Here is a 15,873-nt window from a genome sequence, read left to right as displayed (position 1 = left end):
TAAAACAGACACCACTATTTTTTTTAATTTAAAATAACTTCAAACATTTAGGTACTTCTTTTCAAAGTATAACTTTTTAAAACATGTTATTGAGATTAGTAACACACGGTCTTTCCATCGATTGAAAAACTTGGGTATCATAAATACGGAATTTTCCATTAAATCTTGATAATTACAGGATACATTATTATGTATGCCTGTTTTATATTGAAACAGTTCTTATTTTTATTTTTCGAGCACTTCAAATTTATCCTGGTGTAAGACAACATCCCATTTATCTCAAATTTTACATTCGTACGAGCGGATATAATTGGTTGTTGAGAAGTTGCACATCATCGGGAACTCTTATACCGAACCGCCTCTGGCAGCACTGCAAGAAATGCGTGCTCAACCGAAGGAAGTAGAATAATAAGCTGGCGAGATGGCAGCACCTGTCGTCGGCAGTCCCGAGAGAAGACTTGAACTTCTAGTTTTAGTCCCCTTTCCCCCGCGCATGGTCCGCTCTCGGCGGCAGACTTGGATCCACTGGAATCAGTCGTAGGCGGGAGCTTTGTCCCGATAGAGGTGGTCGCGGCAGGTTCTGTTATCTGTGGAGTTGTTGTGTCCCGTGCGTCGTAAGGCTCGCGAGTGTGTGCTCCATCGCTCAAGGAACAGCGTTTTATCTCGTCGTCATGGATACCGGAAGACGGCGGGGGTGCACACTGATAGCGGTCACCTTCTTACTTTGCTGTGGCGCCAATGGTTTTAATCTCGAACCGAGGATCCCGATCATCAAGGTCGGCAATAGAGGCTCTTACTTCGGATTCTCCGTGGCCGAACACAAAGCAGTCGACGATGTCAACACCACCGTGACACATAACTGGTGAGTAGCTATTGTCTATTTATCCATGAGTCTGATATAATTAACCCTTTGTTTATTTCTGTTGCTTCATGGAATGAGTTGTCGGCCGAAAACCTTAGTAAATATTCCCCTATGATACTGGTCGGTGGTGTTATGTCATATTCAATGGTGTGTCGTAAGAATTATCAATATTTTTGCATCGTAAAATACGTGTGGCGAAAAATGCATTATGATTATATCTAACGTTAGTCATTTTATCTATTAGTGGATGCTTTTATAAACCTCGCAGTTTGTATTTTTTATAGAAATGAACAATTGTTCTAGAATAGCATTGCTATTCATCACAAGCAGGAAATTGAGTCTTCGGAAAATTTTGCAGTTCAGACAATAGAAAGTTCGTTCAAAGTTTCATGCTCACATTTTGCCAACTGTTATCATAATTTAAAAGACAGCGACAGGTGTTCGGCTGCTGTCAGCCTTTTGTTTTTTTAAGACGGGTGCAAAGAATTTAAAGGGCATTATTTTATTATCTTGTGTTAATTAATATTTTTCATTTGAAGATTTTCTGAAATGATAAACGCGTGGTCACTCATTAAGTTGACTTTTTTTTAAATAGGGCAATCGGGTGAAGGGTGCGGAAGTCCGAGGTCTTGCTTACCAAACGTTGCATACGTTTCAATAAACGGCTATAAAAAAACCATGAACACAGTAATCAAACCGAAGGCCGGTAGCCACTTGAAAATTTTTGTAATTTTTATTGATGCCAGCCGATATAACCCTCATGACCTTAGGAAACCACGGGACAATACTTCCCAGTTGTTTTGTTTAAATTCTACGTTGATAACGAGGAATGTGGGTGTATTTTTTGTATTATTTTGAAAAATTAATCAGGGCATAACCTGAATTGTGACTGGTGTCGAAGAGGCAAATTCTGGGATATTCTTCACTCTTGCTAAAATTTAAAATTAAGGAAATTAAGGATCGTGTCGCTTAACCTTCTTTCATTTCTGCTTTCAGTTTATCGAATCTCCCGCGCTGAAAGGAGCGGGTAGACGTTGACAGTAGATAGTGGGTCTTTTGATTTCTTTCGTCTATCGAGAATTTATTTCCATTCATTTTCACTGACAAACTGCGTTTTTGCGTATTCGGTATCTGTAGAATCTGTTTCTGTATCTGAGATGTTGACGCCCATTAGAGAATTACCACTTCCATTTATAATATTTTATTTGGGATGCAACGTTAATGCTATTTTAATATAATGAATCCGACAATCGTAAATTAGCTCTTTTCAAAGGCATCACTATGAAACTTTTACGTCCAAATTACTATTTTCATTGCCTTATGTATGTAGCCGTGGGGAGGACTTATTCTCCTCCAGATCTTCCACTAAATCGAAATGCCCAGTCCATAATATGTATCTGGTAGATTAGATTGTGAGCAGAAATCGCTGTCGTTCGGTGATTTTTTGTTCTAGTGGAACACTTTTCACGAACAGCGAAACAAACATTTCCGTGTTTAAACTCGTGCATTTCCTTTGTTTTGCATACTTCGTTTTAATTCTTCGATCCCGCAACAATGGTAGTCTGGATACGCGATAAGCACCACCACGATATGCGGTTATAGCTCAGTCCGGAAATCTTTGTATTTCTCGGACCGGAAGAAACATCTTGAACGTAAACAGTGAGTAGCAGCCGGGATGTACCGTATTTGAAATTTGTTTTGAACCGGTGAATGAACGATGCTCCCGAGAAAGGCAGTGATGGACGTCGTGGGATATAGGCAGGCAGTGTTGCAGTCTCTCGTCGATTCTCGGAATGGCACAGGCACGTCTTGCTACGACTGACCGATATCCTTTCGAGAACGTAGGCCGACAAAAAAATGAGCGGAGTGCATTCTGCATGTAAGGGAAATCTTCATTCTTCATCAACCTGGACATAACAGAACCTAATCTTCCAATCCATTGTAACCAATCTTACTAGCGATTATCGTGTGAGGTCGATTCTGAACCTCTAAAATTAATTCCTATGTATTTCCTCTGTCATGATGATTGGTTGCTTTTATTCAATCAAACCAAATACCGACGTTACCGATAACCGCCTGCTCGTTCAAATTTCCCGGTACAAATGAAATAGAATGCTAACTAAAAGAGGAAGTCATAGAGTTTTCCAATCACGTGATCAGAGAAAGTTAATCATCATTCCCCCCACTAGGTCCTCTGGCATATTAATATGCATATTATGGTGAGCTCATCAATCATCATGGAATACTCACTTCAGTGTAAGAATTGCAAGGAAAGGAAGCCCCAATCAAAGTTGGGTTAACTATCACAGTTCTTGACGTACCCGTGTGCTATCCTACTTTTAAACCAGTATCCCCCGTCCAGATTTGGAATTGATATTATCGGTCTGCATTTTGGCATGATTGCTCTACCCAGTGAAATTAAATCTATCTATCGATATAGTCCCAGTTCGTTAAAACCGTTCATTGTTTGACATAGTGTTTCGAGTTATATACGAGTATCATGGTAATAATTAACGAGTCGAAGCAGCGGTTCCATATCCTTGGTGGCCAGTAAATTCCTCGTGTTCATTTAGGTGCCCTTGTGAAGCGTCACAATTTGACGAAAACACCATGTATAGGTATGCATATTTAAAAGCTAAAAGTCGAATTGGCCGAAGGAAAGAATTAGAAACAATTTCCATGAACTCATGCATTTAGAAAAACTTCCAGGTTCAGATCAATTAGGGCTCTTAAATAAGTATTGATACGTGTTAAAACGTATAGTAAATGAAGTTTTAATCGAAACAGCACACGTCCTGAGTTTTAGTAGGCATACATTGAGAGTATTCGTTTACTGACGGCAGGGCCCATGTTCAAATCCCGGAGACTTCGGACTCCCTCATCTTCGCCGAAGCCTTTTGGTACCTGATACTCGTGGGAAGGGTACGAGATACTAGTGGGATACTCGTGATACAGGTGACACAAGGAATGGAATCGGCCCGACTACCCTGACGTGTTACATTCACATTACGTATGACTTACGGATGAGCTTTACCCGCACCTATTGTCAACCAGTCTCCGAGTTGACTACTATGGCTTCATAATCATTAAACCCTCTCACAGTGGGTTAGCTGTTGACTACTGTGGCCTCATACCATAAGAAAGCAGTAATAAATGAACTTATTTAGAGCCGTAAAATGAATATTGAGTTATCACCCGAAGAATAATTACTCTAAAAATGATCTAGGCACCAACATACGATACGCATGTACAACCAATCATTCATCTATTTTAACGAAATTATCTCGTTGGTTACCAAACTTAATCTTTTAAATACGCCATGGTTATAAACACCCTCTTAATTGATGGATTCGCCGAACTCAGGGGCTTCAATTCCGTTAAAAATAAATTGAGATTTTCGTTAAATTTTACAGTGGACGAATGCATGTATGTGAATCTTAAAATCTAATTATAGGTTAATAGCGAACATATTGTGGTCAGGTTCGTATTCCGATCTGGACGAATGACTTCTTCCCCCACTGTGAAATCTCTCGATATTGTCTGTGCATCAGCTGGTGGCTCTTCTGTGGCGGAATATCCATCAGTTTCCTTGATCTTAAAATTTTTATATTCAAAATTAAATTTATCTTCATTTCTACTTTTGTCTGCATTTGATTTTAGTGAACACCGTGAAACATTTTTTATAAAAAGTATCGCTGATCTCGTCCTGGATTAAACCGAAATTTGGGCTGTTAAACAATTTGCCTTTTTCTGCCCCGTGGTACGGTCTAATTAGATGTTTGCTTGCTCGTGGAGATCTGCTTTCCACCGTCGAACACATGAGCCTCCGAGGAAGAGAAAAATAGTGCCCGAGGCTGCGAGATAAACTCACTCGTCGCTTTAACCCGTGCGTCAAATAATGCCACAGCAAGTAGTATCCAGCAAACATTTTTCCATTATTATTATCGGTAATCTACCGGTTAAGGTAGTTTTTTGATGGACTCGAGCTACCAAACGTCCCTCTTCCTAACCCTTGCCTCTCATAGCAAAACAACCTGACATCCAACCTTACACTAGTCCCCTCTTCAATTCTTCATACCTTCTCCCTTCATTCCATCCAGCATTCCTATCTTACCTGCCTAACGTTCTCCCCTCAATCAAAGTCTTCAACATCCCATTGCCAGTCAAAATGCTCCTCGTCCATCTGTCTTACCTCTTTTTTTACGTCTCCCAACAATCCTCTCTCCTCCCCCACCATTCCTTGCACTTCCTCATTTGTTTCCCTTTTTGTCCACTTCACCTTTTCCATCCTCCTCCATACCCACATTTTAAATCTATGCCTATTATCCTAATCAACGACCATATTTCCATGCCGCGCAAAACCTTGGTGTTTTCCATTACTTATGTTAAAAGAATTTACGTGATAGCTCGAAGTAAACGGTTGGATTCGTATTTGAGAAATGAGAATGCCTATGGATAGTTTAAAAGAATTAATACTCATTGCGAAGTACTTACATATTCTATGCTTACAAATTCGACATCCACATAGTGAACGAACTCCTCCTTGACGGCTGTCTATGGATGACTTTCCATCATCTTCTTAACCTAGGAAAAAATCTTCATAGGCATTTGTCGAATTTTTCTGCCGCAGGTTTCTGTCGTGATAAGTGTAGTGGGTTATATTAAGATTATTATAAGTGGTAAAGTTCCTTGCTTCGCTTTTCAATTCCATTTCAGACGCCGCATTAAATGTTAATTTTTCTCTTTGCGCGCATCTTTCCACTCTTGCTTGTTGAGGGAGCATATCCTTGCAATGTGAGCGCCCCGCGATGGGTTGACTACATTTTTTGCAGGCAAATTTGCCCAACTTCCACTCATATGCCTGACCTGATATTTATTGTTATTTCCACTCATATTGTTGTCTCTTTCTATTTGTTATTCATTCAACACAATTGGCCTAGTTCTGTTTTAGGATAAAATTTAAAGAAAGCGGAGTCCACACTCCCCCGCCAAGGGTCGTATGATGTGGACGTAGTCTTGTGTCCTAGACGGTTGGGTCTGACGAGATGCAGGGTGGGCGTGAAAAGGGTGCGCCCCAAGCACGATAGGAGGACGGGGTAGGTGGGTGGGGTTGGGCTCTTCGCACACCGTGTCAGTCTCTCCTGGACGCCGGCCAGAGTGTGTCCGCCCGCTGCGGACGGAAGGGACGCCGGGAAGGGCGTTCCTGCCGCAGCATGCCGCCCCCCCCCCGTTTCCTCGGATCTCTCACCGTGATCAATTACGCATCCGATGCGATACACTTGGCATATAGCAGCGAGGCGACTGGAAAGTTGCCAAGTAGTTTCGTGTTCCCCTCGCTGCGTGGAAGGAGTCCGAAAATTCCTTCTCAAACGCGTTGTCGATCGGATTGTTTGTGGATGGGTTAGGAAGGAGCCGATCAGATCGGTTCGCGTCGAGTCCCAACGGCCGTCGCCTCTCTCGCATGATTTAGGGAGGTCGATGAGGTGACCGATTGGGGGATTTGAGGATCGGGGTTTCATATGGTGGGCCTTGGCCTTTGAATGGAAATGTAGTTGCGAACACGTGTGGGAGAATCGATTCATTCCGGAGATTTTTAATGACTGGAAAATGAGAGGAAATGATTGTGGCTCCGCTTATCGCTTCGATTTAATGAATTTTAAATGAGGTACAAAACGTGTTGCGGACGTGCTTGGTATGCAAACTTTTAATCTAGAGTTGCTCGAATTTTGCGGTTACCTAATTCATCCAATCTTAGGAAAAAATGTTTCGGAAATAATACTAAGTATAATTCCATTAGTGTTTATTGCTTGTTTACTAAATTTGATCTTCCGGGCTTTAAAGAGTAATGGATGAATTGAGAGGTATTTTCTAATCAAATTGGCCAAGTTGTTCATAAAGTTACATGAAATATTTCTTCCTTGTATTTAAGAATAAAAAAAAAGTCTCCCGTTGTTTCCATAATGGATAATGTATCTCCAAAAATAATCAGCATTTGTGCCTATTGTACAACTATCGCACAAATGCCTTTGAATTTTCAACCCGAATATTTTAAGTTTTGCCATTTTGCATGCATGTCTAAATTCGACGGCACTGAAATAATCCCTTGCAACTTAAACGGGACTGCGTATTCGTTTCTCATAGGTCGGTCGTTCGTTGTAATGCACGGTAATATTTTAGGCACTGTCGCTGTCGAAGTATACGGATGTATTCATATGAACAGAAATTGTCAGCTTTCATGGCGTAGTTCATGCAAAAGAGGCGGAGGAACACAGGCTTGTTCCGGAGTTGAGCCTACCGGCGGGTAGTGGTAGTAGCATGAAGAACTTAGAAAAGCCCCGGAGGGGTTAGCCGTGTTTTTTGTTCGATATTCCCCTTCGAAGACACGCGAGATCCCATCAACCCTTCGGGTCGGGTATATGCGGCGTCTCAGACCACTCTCCCGCGCGTGTTTACAGGGTGAGGAGCGTCAAGGCAGAGTAGGGTTGGTTTTCTGGGAAAGTGAGGGTGGATGGGGGGAAGGAAGAAAGCGTTAAAATGCTCGGGTTGGGAGAAGGGGTTGGGCGGTGTGCTTAGGATGCACTTGTGCCCTGACAGGTTATGCCGCCGTCTTCCCTTCCTCCCCCCTCCTTCAGGGTGGTCAGCAAACGCCTCGAGTTCAGATGTAGTGAAGGAAGGCTTCGTCTGTGTAAGTTTACAATAGCCGTGTCTGTGTTCTCTGGCGATCCAGAGCGAGTGCGCGTGAAAAAGACGATTCGAGCCGTTTTGGAATCCACGGTCTGGGTCGGCGGTGTCCACTCTTCGCATCAGGTTGCCCGGCCGTCAACGGGATATGCCCAGTTTTTTTCTCTTGACCGAGCATCAATTTTTAATAATTTAATAATTACGTTAAAAAACCCTTTGCATCAGTTGAACAGGCCTTCCCTGATATCATTCATCAATTTCGATGCAAATTAAACTTTACTGCTGTTAATTTAACTCGACTTAGTCGCGGCTCCCAAATTTCTGACACTTGTCTGCAGGTATTCGTGTAAATGGAGTTGAATATTTCGGTCCAGGCATCCAAATATTGAAGTCATACCCGTGTTGTACCAAACCGGAAGATGGTATGTTGTTGTAAGTGATACATTTTGTGCAGTGTGGTCTTGTATTTGATGTTTGCGGCGGGAGTGGACATGGTCTTGGTTGTTGTCTACCCTCAAATCGTTTCGATTGTCGTCGAGTAACTGAAAGCTCGGCTCAATTCCTCGGGAGGAGAGCCGTTTTTTAATTGTTAATTTGGGCATTGCGATCATGTTTTGCGCGGATTTGACGTTGAATCGGCAATGATGGACGTGTTGAATGGCTGGTCTTCGGGGAGAGGGGTGCTGTGAAAGGGTGGGAGAGGTAAGGAGTCAGGATGGGTCAACGAATGCCCCATCCCGTCTCCGTCTTACTTCGAGGTACGTAAAAGGCAGCCAGGAGACCGTTGAGAATGGTACAGGAAGGCGGGGGAGGAAAGGCGAAGGCGGGTGCGCGCGAGATGTTGATGGTTGACCCTTAGCGCTGAAGATTGGGAGGTTTGTTTGCGGTCAACTCGTCCGTCACAATTGCCCGCAGTGGTGAGATGGAACATTATAGCGTCGGAGGATGAGTGCACGCTTGAGAGGAAGGGTTGACAAAGGGGCGAGGGAGAGGCCGCGGGAAGGAAGAAAGTTATTATTATGATGTGGTCTTAGTCATCTCTTGCCACCGACGCTCAATAAAATAAATGCATTCAATTGGAAATTAAGCTCGGCATTTGACTTCATGTTTTCTCTTTTATAACCACAGCTGCGGTTGAAAATCACTTGATCAGTACGCGAAAACTTACTCCGACCCAATGAAATTGAAAACCGAGACCTTAAACTGGTGGGAGAATGTTTTATAAATTAATACCACATTTTAAATAGTAATCTTAAAGGTAATTTAATGTGCTTTTACATTCATATCCAATGAGCGATGCGTATGACATGTGCTTGGCGAATTAAAATAACGGGAAAATGGAAAGAAATTGATATATTCCATAATTCTTCAAAATTGAACAATTGGTCTCTTCACTGAGCTAACCCATGTTGACAATAAGTATTTAATGTCGGTTGATATGAATTGTGTCAATAAATTGACAATAGGGTGAACCTATTTGTTTCAGAATCGGGTGAAGCATACCCCTGCTATCCCCAAAAACTTGGGCTGGCAAGTTTTTTATTCTGGGTAAATGCTTGTAATAATATAAAAATAATACCGCGGACCGTTGTGGTTGTGCGAACTAGCTATAAACCGCTTTTTTCCTCAGTAATGTACTTTTTTACAATATTTTATTCGCTCCCGGTTTATTTTTATTCCCCAATGGCGTTGAAATCATCATACTGACACTCGAATTAATATTCGTGGTTGTCGTGTTTTTTCCCTCAGTTCTTTCGTCTGCCGAACAACCCCGGCAAAGTTCAGCCTTCTACGACCTTCGTAAAAGTGTTTATCTCCCGTCTACCCATCATTTGTGCTTACATATTCGTCAAACATTTTTTTTGGTCCCATCTCATTGACCTCATCACTGTCATCGTACCGCGTGTGTTTACTGTTATCCTATCATTTTATTACTTTTCAAGGCTCACGTTTCATGACAATGCCGAGATCTTCCCGTTTTTTTTCTTACATTCACGATAAATGATACGCTTTTTTCCTTTCACCCACCAGTAATTTGAACGCACGGAGGCTGTATTTGAGACATGCTCCTGATTTGTGTCTTGACTTGATTTTTCTTTTTGTAAAAAAAACCGAAAATCAGTGAATAAGGAAAGGCGGGCATAACCCAGTCAAATGCCGTTAACGTCAAATCGAAAGAAATAAGTAAAAGAAACATTTGACGCAAAACCCTACAAAGGCTTTGCATCAAAAGTTTCGCTTATTCTTGTTTTAAATTCAATGTTCAATGTGTGCTATATAACGTGGAGTAGAATTCATACGCTTGACGATATGATCAGATGATAAAAATCTCGATTCCGAAAGGGATGACAGTTTCTGCTAACTCTCCGTAGTGTAAATTGAAATAGCTTTCGGTTGACGGAAATCAAAATTAAATTTACTCATTTCTCGCCCTCATATTCGTTAAGTTCCCTGTTCTCAGAATGAAGGTACTCTTATTGTATTTTTTAATGTCATTTTACCAGTACAGCTTTCATTATGTTGCAAACATGAAAGTTTCTGCGATCCTTCGCTTCAAACATCAATTAATAATGGTTTGATTGGTTCGATGAGGTAATGTGTTATCGATTTCATGTATGGCAGAATTTTGAAGTGAAATATCCATACCAGTACAATCAAGCAGCACATTGCCAAATGTTAACACAATCGATGAATATTTTTTAACGTATTAATAGCCAAATATGTATCTTGACTACTATATAATTTTTTGTGATGATGTGATTATCTTCATCGTTTAGCAGTGAAACTAATTAAGGGACATTGGAAGTTTGCCCTAACGCCAAGTAATGCATCCTATTCTAGCTCGTAAATCCTCTGTGTTTAAAGTGAGGTCAGTAATTTCTCAAAGACTTTATCATTGGCAGTGATACAAAATAGACTGCCAAATTTAAATGAAAGTTTAGCACGCAGTCTTTCCCCGACCAAGTCTCTCTACCGTTGGTAAAACAGAAACTGTAAATACTACCGATTCTGTTGCGTCCACGAGTACCACATATTTTTAGCGTTACGCCTACCCAAGAGAAGGCAGTCTAAGTTCAGGCAAGTGTTGTGCACGGAATGTACAAATGGATTTTTTCCTCTGAACGAATTCATTGGTAGACTCCTCGCTCTGCTCTCTGCCCTCGGTGTTTAAGACTTCGGCTCACGATCGCTGTCTGTCGCTCGACTCCATAGTAATGAAAGACAAATACAAAATAGGGTCTCGGCTGAGAGGAAGGACGCGGAGATGGAGGACATTAGCACTTCCCATTCACCGTGGTCTAGAAGGTATCGTTCATTGGGAAAGTATCTCGTTGCTAAAAGAAATGTAGTCTGGACTTATGGCGAATTTTGACATCCAGTACATTTTACTTACATAACGTAACGCAGAGAAGTTGATTCGTAGGAAAGGAGTGTATAATTACGTATTTCTACTCGTAACATCTGGGTTAGTTCTCTTTGGTCGCAAAATCCTTAGTTTCTTGTGCTTTTCCCGAAATGAATGTTCTATACCTTGTACGGATCCAAGCTACCAACTACTATTCGCGTATCATACTACCAAATATTTATTGCTTCGACGTGAAGTAAATAGAAAGCAAACCTTGTTGTTATCGTGGAGATATTCTAAGCGGCAATTCAACACCGTGTAAATCCGCGTAATTAAAATCAATAAAATTGTTTCGATACTTCGTAAGGTTTTCACTTAGATCATATCAATACGATGTCTCCATGGATACAATTAACTTTGTTGGAGAAAGTTTCAGTTTTTCGCTCACTCACTGCAGGTGGTTCAGTTCTAGAGTGACATGGGTATCTACTCTACGTGACGAATCTCTGCTCAAGGTGGTGTCGAAAGTTTCGTTCCGCTCTGGCATCAGTCGTGTGTGAAAAAGTATTTAATTACGGGTACTCAACCATGCAAACGAACGTCATGGGCGATTACTGAAAACTATTACACATTCCACACCCAATTCTTTCTCCACTACATAACTTTCTCATCCACAACACAGGTCTCAACATTCCACCACCACCTCAAGCCTTTTCTTTCTTCCCAGTATGTACCTCACCAATATTTTCATGGGACCTCTTCATCATTTTTCTTTCCCTCTCTCATTTATACTATTCCTCGTACTCGCAATTCCAAAAACCTGCCATTTGCGCTCATCATCTTACTTCAGAGACCAACGTCGCCATCAACGGTTCGTCAACCATACCACGCAGCAATCCATATTCAACTCTTCACTTATATTTTCTTTACGTTTCCGCTCTATTTTCGATGTCATGAAATCCATCTTTTTCGTAAATGAAATCCTTTTCCTGATGTCCATCCTAATAAGTGTGAGCCAAATATTCCTTTCCAGTCATTTCGATCTTTCCGAGAGCAATCGAATTTCAAAGTTCACTTCCTTTATTTTTCTGAGGGAAATCAGAAACAAATTATTCTCATGTCTTCGAGATTTTCTTCTCTATCTCTCCTTTTATCCCTGCTCTCTCAGTCTCGCCATCGTCTGCTTTTCTCCTCGTCTTCTTCCTATATCTGCTCGCTTTCACCGCTCCTCCCTGTCACTCCGCGCCACCCGTCTTCGTTACGGTCCATGCAAATGAGAGTTGTGTCCTCCCTCTCACGTGCCTTTAGAGATGAGGGGTCCGCCGTGATGGCGATCGGAGAAAGAGAGGGAGGGAGGAATGAGGAGGCACGACATGGTGGGGAGTGAGGGCGAATTTATGCAGACCGTTGCCCTCTCGAGATGCTTATCTGCCTGTCTGTTCCTCCTCTTTCCCCTTCGTTCCGTTTATACTTCCCTTCGTTCTCCTTCCCGTCCTCACTTCACACCCGATTCTCTTATTATCTTCTATCAAGGTGATGATGAATAGTTCACGTCGTTTGTGGGTGGTGCCATCAACACAGGATGCGGAGTCATGCCCAATGGTTGTACGATCTCTGATGCACCAGGCTTGGACTTACTATGAAGTCATCGCGAAAATTTTGTGTATTATTGGAAAATGTTTATTAGCGCTGTCAATTGTCAGCTTTATTTTACGTACCATGGTTTACTTAGCGGGTTTTAATGTGCAGCATCAGATATGGTATATTAGAAGTCGGTGATAATTACCATCTTTTAGATATTTTAGTACCATGCAAACCACCGTTAGGGTGTATGGCAGGGGTTGAATGCACAACAGACTAATTTTCAGCCGAATATGACCCTATCGTGGTCGGACAATGTTATCCTGATCCCTTATCGTTCGTGGAAAAAATGGCATCTTAAAACTTTGTGTTCGACACTTAATTTATCTAATTTTATTGACATGTTCTCGCCTACCGTAATACGATGGGGCAATAATACATTTTCAACATCACTGCTTATGAGACATCGTTCCAATTTATGCAAGAGATTTAATCTGTAATTTAACCTTCGCTCCGCGTGTGATTCCCAGCCTACCTTTTCCAATATTTTGGATACGCCCCTAAGTTAACCATAACGTTTTACAGATCTAGCTCCTCTACGCTGCTCGCGATACAATTCAGCGATCAAGCCAACTTCGTGAGGATCCCATACTATATACTGGCAGCATATTCTAAATGGGGCCTAACCGGCGAAAGATAACATTTCTCCTTGACCTTTCCATTACATTTACCCAGCATTCATCTAATAAATCGTGATTTTTTGTTAGCTTGTCCACGTATTTATGTTTCACCCAGGAGAGGTCGTGAGTGAGGGTAACGCCTAAGTATTAACACGAAATGGATATAAGGGAAATAGGGCTCGGTTCCATCCTGTCTCCGTTTTTAAATATTGGTGTTACGCTAGCCGTTTTCCTATCTCTGGGAACCTTGTGATCTACTAGCGACTTTTTAAATATGAATTCTGGTTAGAGTGCAATTTCCGACGCTAGATCCTTAAATATAAGAGCGGGTATTCCATCGGGCCCGGAAGATTTATTAGGATTAATATTTTTCAGCAAGCGTTCTATTCCATTACATGTGAGATCAATTTCGGGCATCGGTTGGTTTGCACGATTTGGTAAGCTATGGGAGACATTTGTGAAGATGCTTTGAAAGAAGGAAATTAATAAGTTATTAATGTTCCAAACTGCTGGCTACTCTTTCGCCTTTATTGTTTTTGAGTGAATTAACTGTTGACTTATTTCCCTGAACCTCTCTGACATGCGACCAAAATGCTTTCGGATTATCTTTCAAATTTTCTGCTTATCATTTCCCTTGAGTACGCTTTACGCTGTTCGAAATTCCTCCATGGCATTCGCCCTAGACATTTGGTAACCATAAGTGATCTCATTCCTTTTGTTGCCTGAGATATCATCGCTTATATTATTCATCTTGACGTGACATTGCGTAATGTATTTGATTTCTTCAAGTCTCCTCGTCGACTCCATATTCTTTATTTTACCCTATGACGCCAAATGGGGAAATGAGATGTTTGACGATTATGTTCACTTTTTATTTTGTTGTATATCTATCATAAACTGTTGCAGCTGTTTTAAGCGAATAATATATAAATTTCACCGTTTGGAGGTTGAAAGTTTGGTGGGTTGTATCTATGTACTCCGCAGGGATTTCCATGTACGAGTAGATATCTCCTGTCATCAAATGTCTGTGAGAAATCACTGCTGAAACCACCCGACGCGTAACAATTGAAGAAACATCCCGTGGTTGTTCATTAACTTGTTGTGAATATGTCTTCATGAAATGATCGATTCAGTAGCCATTTTAAAATTAAAACACCTTAGGTAAAATTTGGATCACTCGCCCTCTTTCCTGTTCACTGGCCATTAGCAAACTGATGTAATTTATTGCCGACAATGCGTATCAAATTATTCATTCTACCATGCTGGGGACTAGGCACTGAGATACGAAGAGAATTTCAAGGAGCGGGAGGATGGATTTAGGCGGTAGGAATTTTTGCTTGTGAATAGAAGTAACTTTCATTTCGCTATTGTTCCATTCGTTATTAACCAAAATAATGTCTTAACTGTTTAAGACGTGATTGAAAGATAAGTTTTCATTTACATTTGGAGTTTATGTTAGGTTTATAAGTGGTTAACCGTTCCGGTTAACCACTTATAAACCTAACATAAACCGTTCCGGTTAACCTAGTGTTTAGCAACAGCCCTACAAGAGTGATGGAGAAGGTGTAATTTTAGGAGTAAACGGTACAAATTTGAACACTACCTTTTTATTCTAAGTTGTTCACGTATTTTCAAATAGAGTCTTCAAGAATCATTGAAGATGCTTCTGATTTTGAATAAGAAAAACTTTACTGCATTTTTTTTTGGAAAGATAAAAACTGATATTTCTTCAATGCCCTGCGCAGCGTAAATACGAGATAAATGAATTCGAAGCAATTCGCCGAAAGGCCAGATCAAGCTGATTCGCGAACAAAATAGGCTGGGATGATCAAGGTAGAGTCTTTGACGATGTAGTGTGAAAAAATACGACGGCATTTCTTTATGATACCACTTCAACAAAATCACGCTTAATGGTACTAAGTGAACCCACATCGTTGAATACAGTTTTTATTTCTTATTTATGAGTTAAAACTTAGTCGCGTAAAGCCCTTTAACTGCTCCCCGGTTCCTCCATCATTGGTAGAACCCTCCTCTCATTGTTCGTAAAATTTTTAAAGCTGACTAGTTTAGTTTTTGTAATCGTTTTTCTTAAAAGCATTTAATTTTTCCTTCTGACCAAATCTTTTATCCAGTAGATGTGTTATTTAACGTTCTGATGCTGCGTGAAAATGTTTTTTTAACTGCTCAGTTTTATTAAATTTTTAGGTCTCTTTGCCCCGATCTCCATCAATTCTTCCAAGGATTCCATCATTTTCATCTCGGACATTTGTTATGATAATTCTATCGTGCCAACCTTGGTCAGAAAAATGAGCCCATACCTTGCTCAAGTTAAAATTATTATGTACCTCCATCATTATTCCATTCACACTTAGGATTCAAGTTTTAAAAATATTCCTCATTGATTCTCTTTGGTTATCGTCCACTTTCCAATTTATGGGTCCTCTCGCCACGACACGCCGTGGCGAGAGGATTTTCCTTCTTTCATAAATCTCGTGGCGTTTTTCAGAAAAAATAAAATATCCTTGTGAATAAATATGCGATCTTTTAGGAACATTTTTATTGGGAAATAATAAAATATAGGTTCCGGGCTCTGCGGCATAAGGAAATATCCATTAATCTCGCGATGCTTTTAGGAACAAATTTTGGACTCCGCCTCTCATGTGATTCTTCGCGACATTTTATCGACTCTCCGAATTGTGGGGCACGATTTGCGCAACTTTTTT

At 40.9% G+C, this 15,873-nt stretch overlaps 1 protein-coding gene across 2 annotated transcripts in view; it reads left to right on the top strand.

Annotated features, from left to right (window-relative positions):
* Window positions 1-553: 553 nt before the first annotated feature.
* The window catches only part of mew (multiple edematous wings), a 251,111-nt gene continuing 235,791 nt past the window's right edge, over window positions 554-15,873 (top strand). For both annotated transcript variants that reach the window (XM_071589947.1, XM_071589945.1), the window contains exon 1: window positions 554-862. In XM_071589947.1, coding sequence (XP_071446048.1) covers window positions 672-862 — 191 coding nt within the window. In that variant the 5' untranslated portion in view covers window positions 554-671. The remainder of the gene's footprint in view (window positions 863-15,873) is intronic.

The sequence above is a fragment of the Hetaerina americana genome, unplaced genomic scaffold, assembly GCF_022747635.1.
Source record: "Hetaerina americana unplaced genomic scaffold, ioHetAmer1.1.p SCAF_4, whole genome shotgun sequence".
Taxonomy (NCBI): Eukaryota; Metazoa; Arthropoda; class Insecta; order Odonata; family Calopterygidae; genus Hetaerina; species Hetaerina americana.
Note: the sequence above shows the minus strand (reverse complement) of the source record. Positions and strands in the feature narration are given on the sequence as shown.